We start from the raw sequence: 8,305 nt of genomic DNA on the forward strand, positions 1-8,305 counted from the left end.
TTTGTACCTTGTGACTTTATCAAGCAAGAAAAACACTGGAAAAATACTCCTCAAGGATGTTGTCCTGTTATCAGCCGTATCCCACCCCGTGCCTGCACGAAATCCCGAAGGCTCAGGCTTCATTTTAATCTGCACGTTGGCCAGCATCTGATACCAGGCTGTGACCTCCTGGAAAGTCACCTTGGTGTCACCCCAGCAGGAATTAAACAACATCCCAGTGCAGGGACACGGCCGTGTCCCTGCTGTGTCCCACTCCTGAGTGGGGGAAAGGGAAGAAATCCCCGGTCTCCTCACACAGGGTGAGAGTGTGGAGTCTCCACCTGGGCAGAAACCGAAATAAAAATGTGGAAAGGAGATTTTGAGGCATTCAGCTGTCGGAGCTGCACTTAAGGAGAAACAGGAATGCTTGGCAACATGGGGGTGTCTCAGATTGGGAAAGAGCTGAGCAGGAAGAGGAGGGGATAAATGTGAGAGGAAAATGAACCTGCCCCATCTTCTGGGGCCTCCTTTGTAGAGTTTGACCCCCAAGAAATAAAGAAACTTCCTCTGCTTCCATGACGTGCCCCCACCTCAGCTGGGTGGGCAAGAGACAGCTCAGACCACAAAGGTCCCTCTGTCCCAACGCTGCCCACAGCGAGTGAGCCCAGATCCCAGAGCCTCCAGCATTCCCAGTGCTGGGAGCCAGAACCCCGCTCAGCCCTGCCTTGGGACGGTCCCACCAAGGACACCCAACCCTGGCAAAGCCCAGAGCGTGGGTTTGGCAGTGCCACCATGTCTGGAAGGGCTCCAGGACAGCACAAGGTCTCACACTTCAGCCATCGCTCCCTGCGCAGTCGCCAGCGGGGACACAAAGCTGTTGTTAAGAACAGCATTTGGACAATCCCAGAAATCTAATCCCGTTCTTTATCTGCCCTTGCAGCACCAGGACGTGGCACGGCCCCACACCAGTGACCCCTCCAGCTGGGGTGCTCTGCCCATTGTCCTGGTGTCCGATTTGGCGATGGGGATCTTTGCCAAGTTTCGTAATGTTTGTCCTTCGCTGTTGATGTAAGACTGGCAGGAGGAAGGAGCAGGGTATAAAAGTGGGAGAGAGCCCGAGCACATCAGTCCTGGTCCAAGATGGCCAAGCTCACTCTGCTCACCGGTGAGTGCCGCTGCAAACTGCAGCTCTCTGCCCTCCTGCCCAGGGCTGCTGGCTCTGCCACTGGCACTCTGCTGCTGTACAGGGGGGTTGGAGGGATAAAGATGCTGCTCTCTCTTTTCTGTCAAAGGTTTCACAATTTCCTTTTGGGTGGGAGACTTCCATTCTTTAGTGCTGCTGCTGTTGGGGGTCTGTTCTGCTTTGAACATGGACAGAGTCCATCGCAGGCCGGGACTGAAATGTGCTTTGAAATATAAATCTGAAAGTCCAATGACTGCTTTGGCACCTGTTTGGGTCCTTTCCTATGCTTTTACCTGAAATGATTTGACAGATTTTAGCCTCTTCTGTCGAAAACCTCCTCTGCCTCAGCTTGGGAGCAGAGTCTTGCACAAGACCTTTGCATTTCTAAGAGCAACCAGTGACCTGTTTGTTGTTTCCTTGTGCCCCGCCAGGCCTGGCCCTGCTGCTGAACGCCCACGTCGGTAGGTGCTTCTTCCCTCCAGCAGCTCCCCTGGAGCTCCCGGCTGCCTCCCGGGCAGGAAGGGCCCGTCGGGGGCACAGAGCCCGAGCCAGGAGCTGAAGGACACCCGAGGCTGCGGGACCGAGCCGTCCCCAGGGCCAGGGGAGGAAGGCGCCCGCTGCGGGGCTGTCCCGGGGAGCCCGGCAGCGTCCGAGGCATCGCCAGCCCTGCTGCCCTTTCCCTGAGCTCCTGGCCCGCACAGGGAGCCTGTGCCCGCTGCTTGCCCGCGGCTCCGTGCGGCCGCTGTGCCCGCAGGGGCCGGGCTGTGCCCAGGGCGCTGCAGGCCCCTCCATGCCCTGTGTCTCCCCGCAGGCACTGCCTATGTGCTGACCTGTTACTTCACCAACTGGGCCCAGTACAGGCCTGGCCTGGGCAAATACACCCCCGAAAATGTCGACCCCTGCCTGTGCAACCACCTGATCTACGCCTTCGCCGGCATGAACAACAACGAGATCACCACCTACGAGTGGAATGATGAGACCCTGTACAAGTCCTTCAATGGCCTCAAGAACCAGTGAGTGCCGGCAGCCTCGGGCAGGGCTGCTGCTCCCTCCCAGTCCTGCCCTGTGCTTCAGTCTCTGCACGGTGGCAGCGGTTCTGGGTGAGGGATGCTGAGAGAAGAGGGAGGGAGACACGGACAGGGCGGGACAGGGTGACAACCCCGTTCTCTGAGCTCAGGGACAGCAGTTCTGAGCGCTGTGGACTTGCAATAACTCCGGTTCCTGCCACTTCCCTTTCAGGAACAAAGACCTGAAGACCCTGCTGGCCATTGGAGGATGGAATTTTGGCACAGCCAAGTGAGTTCAAACCATGTCCTGCCCTAAAAAGCAGCGTGGAAAAGAAAGGAGAGGAGGAAGAGGCTCCAACCCAACCCCATCTCTGTCCCGCTCTGCTTGCCCAGGTTCACCACCATGGTCTCCACACCCCAGAACCGCCAGACCTTCATCAACTCCGTGGTCAAATTCCTGCGCCAGTACGGATTCGACGGGCTGGACCTGGACTGGGAATACCCCGGCTCCAGGGGCAGCCCAGCCCAGGACAAGGGTCTCTTCACTGTCCTGGTTAAGGTGGGCTTGGCTCCAGGCCTGTGAGCCCTGGGCGGCTGCAAAGCCCCATCCCAGAGCCCCCAGGTGATTCCTGTCCCTGGGATCCCTCAGGAACTGCTGGCAGCCTTCGAGCAGGAAGCCGAACAGACCAACCAGCCCCGGCTCATGGTCACCGCCGCTGTTGCTGCCGGACTTTCCACCATCCAGGCTGGCTACGAGATTGCTGAGATTGGCAAGTGAGTGGCAAATCTGGGCTCACTGGGGGGGATTTGAAGGCTTTCCTGAAGTGCTGAAGTGAAAGATTCCCTGAGGGAGCCCCGTGTGCAGCAGGAGGGGCCGTGGCCGGGGCTGGGGGGTGACCGGGCACCCAGAGCTCTGGTGCCTCAGGTCAGGACGCAGCCCCTACTCCCCGCAGGTACCTGGATTACATCCACGTGATGACCTACGACTTCCACGGCTCCTGGGAGAAGAACACTGGTGAGAACAGCCCCCTGTTTGCCGGCCCTGCTGACACCGGGGACTACAAATACTTCAACGTTGTGAGTGTTTTTGTGGGACGCTCACAAGTCTCAGATCCCTCATGGCTCCCCTGAGGAGGTTTTGAGGAATTCATCCTCCAAATCCCGGCCAAGACTTGAGCAGGACTGGTTTCTTGCAGGAATACGCCATGAATTATTGGAAGAGCAATGGTGCCCCAGCTGAGAAGCTCCTGGTGGGATTCCCAACCTATGGAAAGAGCTTCACCCTGCAGAACCCATCTGACACCTCCGTTGGAGCTCCAGCGTCCGGCCCTGGCCCAGCTGGGCCCTACACCAGGGAGGCCGGAACCCTGGCTTACTACGAGGTATGGATGTTCCCATCACATTCCTTTCCCAAATCATTTGAAGGAATTTATCAGGAAGCTCCCATGGAGTTTTCAGACACAAAGCTGTCCATAGAATCGCTAGGAAAAAGTTAAATACTCAGGGGCCAGAGAAATGGCACAAAACCAGAGGATAAAGCCAAGACAACGGCCGAGCCTGGGCTTTTCCCTTTCTGTGGATAACATTCCTGCTTCCTTCTCCCCAGATCTGCACTCTCCTGAGCTCTGGAGCCACCCAGGCTTGGGATGAACCCCAGGACGTGCCCTACGCCTACAAGGACAGCGAATGGGTCGGCTACGACAACGTCAAGAGCTTCGGCCTCAAGGTCTGGGGGCAGCGGGGCTGTGCTGGGATGGGGCCGGAGCCTTCTGTGGGATCAGTTGCTGGGGCTCACTGGGATTTTCCTCCCCACAGGTGGATTGGCTGAAGGAGAACAACTTTGGAGGTGCCATGGTCTGGGCCCTGGACATGGACGACTTCACTGGGGATTTCTGCCACGAGGGCAAATACCCCCTGATCTCCACGCTGAAGAAGGGCCTGGGGCTGGAGAGCAGCGGTGAGTGGCTCTGGGAGAGCGGGAGCAGCTCCTTGCTGGAGACTCCCAAACTCCCTGTGAAGGGATGGGGAGGAATCCAACACTTCCAACCCTTTCCTGCCTGAATTCCAGACTCTGTTCCCCCTTCCTCCCATTTGAGGCTCCCACCACCACCAGTGGGAGCAGCTCCCTCATGGAGACTCCCAAGCTTCCTATGGGAGAGATGAAACACCGGGAACACGAAAATAAACCTTCTCCTGCTTGAATTCTTGAATTCCAGACTGTGTTCCCCCCGCTGAGCCCCTGCCCCCCATCACCGAGGCTCCCACCACCACCACCACCACCAGCGGCAGCTCCGGCGGCTCCGACGGCTCCGGCGGCAGCGGCTTCTGCGCCGGGAAACCCAACGGGATCTACGCAGACCCCAACAACAAGAGGAACTTCTACAGCTGCGTGAACGGGCAGACCTTCGTGCAGACCTGTGAGCAGGGGCTGGTCTTCGACCCCGTCTGTTCCTGCTGCAACTGGCCCCAGTGATCCCAACCCTTTTCCAGCCAATCCATCCCTCAGATCCAATTGTTGGCACCGGTGGTGATTAAATAAAGCTTTCTGCAAACAATCCTCCGTGGTTCGACTTCTTTTTTTCTGGCTGGCTTTCACCAGCTCTTGGCTCTCTGGGAATCCTGGAGCGCGTGGCTATTAGAATTCCCGACGGCAGGTGTCAATGTTGCCTGCTCTTCTTCCCTGCCCTGTGGGGCTGGAGGGATTTTCCAGGAGTCTTCCGGCAACATTTGGAGGAGCAAAGTGGTTGCAGGCCAGAGAGCTGAGTTGTTGTTCCTCTTTGTTCAGTCACAGATCGAGATCTGTGGTGAAGAGGAATTTTTTTTGCAGTTTTGTATAGAAATGGAGCACTTTGGCCTTGCCATAGGTAAAAAAAAACCACGATAAAGGCAGTTGGTTTCTCCAGGGTTTTAAAGCCTGTGTAAGACATGGAATCATGGAATCCAGCCTGGTTTGGGTTAGAAGGGATCTTAAGGTTCATCCCATTCCATCCCCTGCTGTGGGCAGGGACACCTTCCACCATCCCAGGTTGCTCCAGCCTGGCCTTGGACACTTCCAGGGATCCAGGGGCAGCCACAGCTGCTCTGGGAAATCCACTCCAGAGCCTCCCCACCCTCACAGGGAAGAATTCCTTCCCAATATCCCATCTAACCCTGTCCTCCTTCACCCTAAGGCCATTCCCCCTTTTCCTGTCACTCCAGGCCCTTGTCCAAAGTCCCTCTCCAAGCCATGACTGGTTCAGGGTTAAAGAGAAATTATTCAACGTGTCCATCCCAAACCTCACCCTACCCTGCCAGGACGCCTGCTAAGGCATCCATCCATTTATTTACCCGCCCAGGAATCCCATCCCCTATGGCAGAGCACCCCAGAGCCTTGGCAGAGATAAATCCATCCCTTCTGCCCCTCTCAAATGTCCCATCACGTCATCCTGGCGCGTGTCCGTCCTTCCCTGGGCGCACACGGAGCTGCTGGAAGAGGGGCGAGGACGTGGCTGGAATGCTGGCAGGGCTGGCATCTGCTCAGCTGCCTCAGGAGAGGGATTTGGGAGCTGGCCTGGTCCAAATTTCTTCCTGTTCTTCCAAGCAGAACATTTGGGGTCGCCGCAGGATGGAGGTCGCAGCTGCCGTGAGATCCATCCCGTGGGAAGCCCTGGATGAAGGCCCAGCATCGTTACCGGAGGTGCAGAACAGAATCCCAGAATCCCTGAGGCTGGAAAAGCCCCCCAGGACCATCGAGTCCAAGCTGTGCCTGATCCCCACCTTGTCACCAGCCCAGGAGTGCCTTGGACACCTCTGGGAGTTCCTTGGACACCTCCAGGGATGGGGATTCCACACAGTCTCTCCAGGAGCACAGCAAATATCTGGCAGCTGCTTTGGGTCAGATTCATGGCAAGAAAACTCCTCAAATTCCCTCCTCCCAAAGGTCTTGGACAGGAGATCCACGAAGTTCCGGGCATTCCTCCTGTTTGGGCCAGCCAGGAGCGCTCCTCTCTCCCCGAGTCCCATGAGCTCCGTGGAAAGGGCTCTATTTTCCAGCTCTTTCCCCCAATCCCGACTCCTCATTCCTCTGTTCCCATCTTCCCCTGGCGTTTGATTTCCCTTCTCTCCACAGCTCATGCAAGAGGCGCTGATGTTCACACACCAGCCCTCCCCTGCTCCCGGGGAGGATTCCTGCCTCCCTTCCTCCCTCCTTCCCAGAAATGCCAGCTCTGACTCACCCTGCTTACGAAATCCTGCAGCCGTTCCCCCCCCGCTGCCGCTTCTCCAGCGTGCTCTGCTCACCTCTTGTCCCCAGGGATGTTTTGGGAGGGCTCAGAAGAGTTTTTCCACGAGGATTCCGTGCGGCGCTGCCGTCTCCCATTGTCCATCCCTCCCTTCCAGCGCATCTTCCATCGTTCCTCGTTCCCCCTCCCGGCGCTCAGCTGCTGCCATCGGGCTCTGTAAACAAATCTCGAGCCTCTGCGATGTTGCGAAACGCCTCCCACTCGATTTCTGACCGTCCCGTTCCCCAAATAACCCTGACTCTGCTCTGCTGGCATCTCCCTGACGTTCCCTGGAGCTCGGCATCGCCTTCCCCTGTGCTGGTGAGCTCCGGGCAGCTCCGTGCGCCTGGGAATGGGCTGCAGATCCTTCCACCTATCCCAAAATCAATCCCGACGTTATTTCCTGCTTTTCCAAGCCTTCAGACACATTCCCAGATCCCTTCCCCGCACATAAACGTATCCGTGCTCAGCACAGGTGGGAAAAAGAACTCCAGAAATGCTGGATCCACAGGAATGAGCGGGCTCACGGGTGTTGTTTTGGCTCAGGAAATATCTCATGGATAATCGGAGCTTCGTTTCAGCCACTCTGGATTTTCCTTGATTTTTTTTTTTTTTTTTTAATGGGCCTTACGTGGCCTGAAATTTTATTTATTTATTTATTTGTTTGTTTACTATAGCCTGATCTTTTAAAGATTGGATTTATTAAAGCGTGTAATCTCCCCAAATCCATTTAGGATCGGTAACACATCTCCCGGCCCGAGTTGATATCAGCTGTTATTTAGGAAAAAAAAAAATATATCAGCACCGGGCAGGTCCTGAACTCCTCCCAGCCAGGATTCCAAGAGGCAGCTCCCAGCATGGAGCAGGACCCGTTTTCCTCATCCATCCCCATCACCAGGGAAGCACCAGATGTTCTGAACTGGGAGCTGAGACAAACTGGGAGAGCCGGGGGTTAATCCACCCCCCAACACAGGGATGTGGGGACAACATCCTGCATTTCATCCTGGGGTTTTTTTCGGAGCTTTAGACCTCACCAGGAGCTCAGGAAGCGCCTCCCTTGTCCCCCTGAACCCTTCCGAGGATGCTCTGCCCCCACAGCCCCATCCCAGCTCATCTAATTACGGCCTAAGCCCTCCTGGTGAGGCAACATCTGCCCATTCCCGATTAATCCGTGTTCCCGAGCTCCACAACCGGAGCCATCTGGGCAGGGAAGGCGGGTGAGCTTCCCATGAAACATTTACAGCAACATCGAGGCAACTGTTGCTGAGACAACCCAACCCAGCCCGCGTTTCCGACTTCAATGTTCCCAAAAAAAACCCCCAGGAAAATAAAACAGAGGGGTCTAAAAAATAAAGGGATCATCACATTTCCCCTTCCCGGGGTATGAACTCCTCTCATTCCCATCCACAAATTCCTGCTGCGTTGAAATAAAGGATTTGGAATCATTTAATGACATTTTGGGCTCTGCCTGAGCAACCAAATAGCCTTTAAATAAAACATTCCCTGCTGGAGCTGGTGCCCTTCAACCTCCCCGGGCTTAAAATAGCTCTGGAGTCAGGCTGAGCCCCCAGTTCAGCTTTCCTGAGCGGGGTTTAATGTGACCTTAATTCTGGGCTGGGGCGTTATCTCTGTCCCCACGCTGCAGCAGCCGCTCGGCCTTGTTTGGAAACAGCAAATTTCCCTTCTGAACCTTGTGGGATGGGGTTTATCTCCCATCCCTTTTTTCCCCCACTCAAGGTTTATTTGGGATGGAATATCCCGTTCCCTCAGCAGTGGTTAGGTCAGCAGAGGGGGGAGAGCCTAAAAATCCGAATGAAAATTAAGGAATGAAGCCAGAAATTGGGAATATTTCCAGGGGGAGGGTTGGGGATTATGGC

At 56.0% G+C, this 8,305-nt stretch overlaps 1 protein-coding gene across 1 annotated transcript; it reads left to right on the top strand.

The window, feature by feature from the left end:
* The first annotated feature begins 1,069 nt into the window (after nt 1-1,069).
* On the top strand, nt 1,070-4,724 carry LOC138098848 (acidic mammalian chitinase-like). Its single transcript, XM_068995711.1, has 11 exons — nt 1,070-1,144; nt 1,594-1,623; nt 1,974-2,175; nt 2,402-2,458; nt 2,563-2,728; nt 2,819-2,943; nt 3,123-3,246; nt 3,366-3,551; nt 3,776-3,895; nt 3,985-4,126; nt 4,386-4,724. Exons 1-11 carry the CDS (start codon nt 1,120-1,122, stop codon nt 4,640-4,642), a joined length of 1,434 nt encoding a protein of 477 aa, XP_068851812.1. The 5' UTR covers nt 1,070-1,119; the 3' UTR covers nt 4,643-4,724.
* Nucleotides 4,725-8,305: the final 3,581 nt, after the last annotated feature.

Source organism: Aphelocoma coerulescens, chromosome 26 (genome assembly GCF_041296385.1).
Source record: "Aphelocoma coerulescens isolate FSJ_1873_10779 chromosome 26, UR_Acoe_1.0, whole genome shotgun sequence".
NCBI classification, from domain to species: domain Eukaryota; kingdom Metazoa; phylum Chordata; class Aves; order Passeriformes; family Corvidae; genus Aphelocoma; species Aphelocoma coerulescens.

Excerpts from the sequence above, each read along its gene's own strand:
- LOC138098848 (XM_068995711.1), top strand. The coding sequence starts at position 1,120 with ATGGCCAAGCTCACTCTGCTCACCG. Across the intron at positions 1,145-1,593 it reads CAAGCTCACTCTGCTCACCG|GCCTGGCCCTGCTGCTGAAC; the intron begins GTGAGTGCCGCT and ends GTGCCCCGCCAG. Across the intron at positions 2,944-3,122 it reads GAGATTGCTGAGATTGGCAA|GTACCTGGATTACATCCACG; the intron begins GTGAGTGGCAAA and ends TACTCCCCGCAG.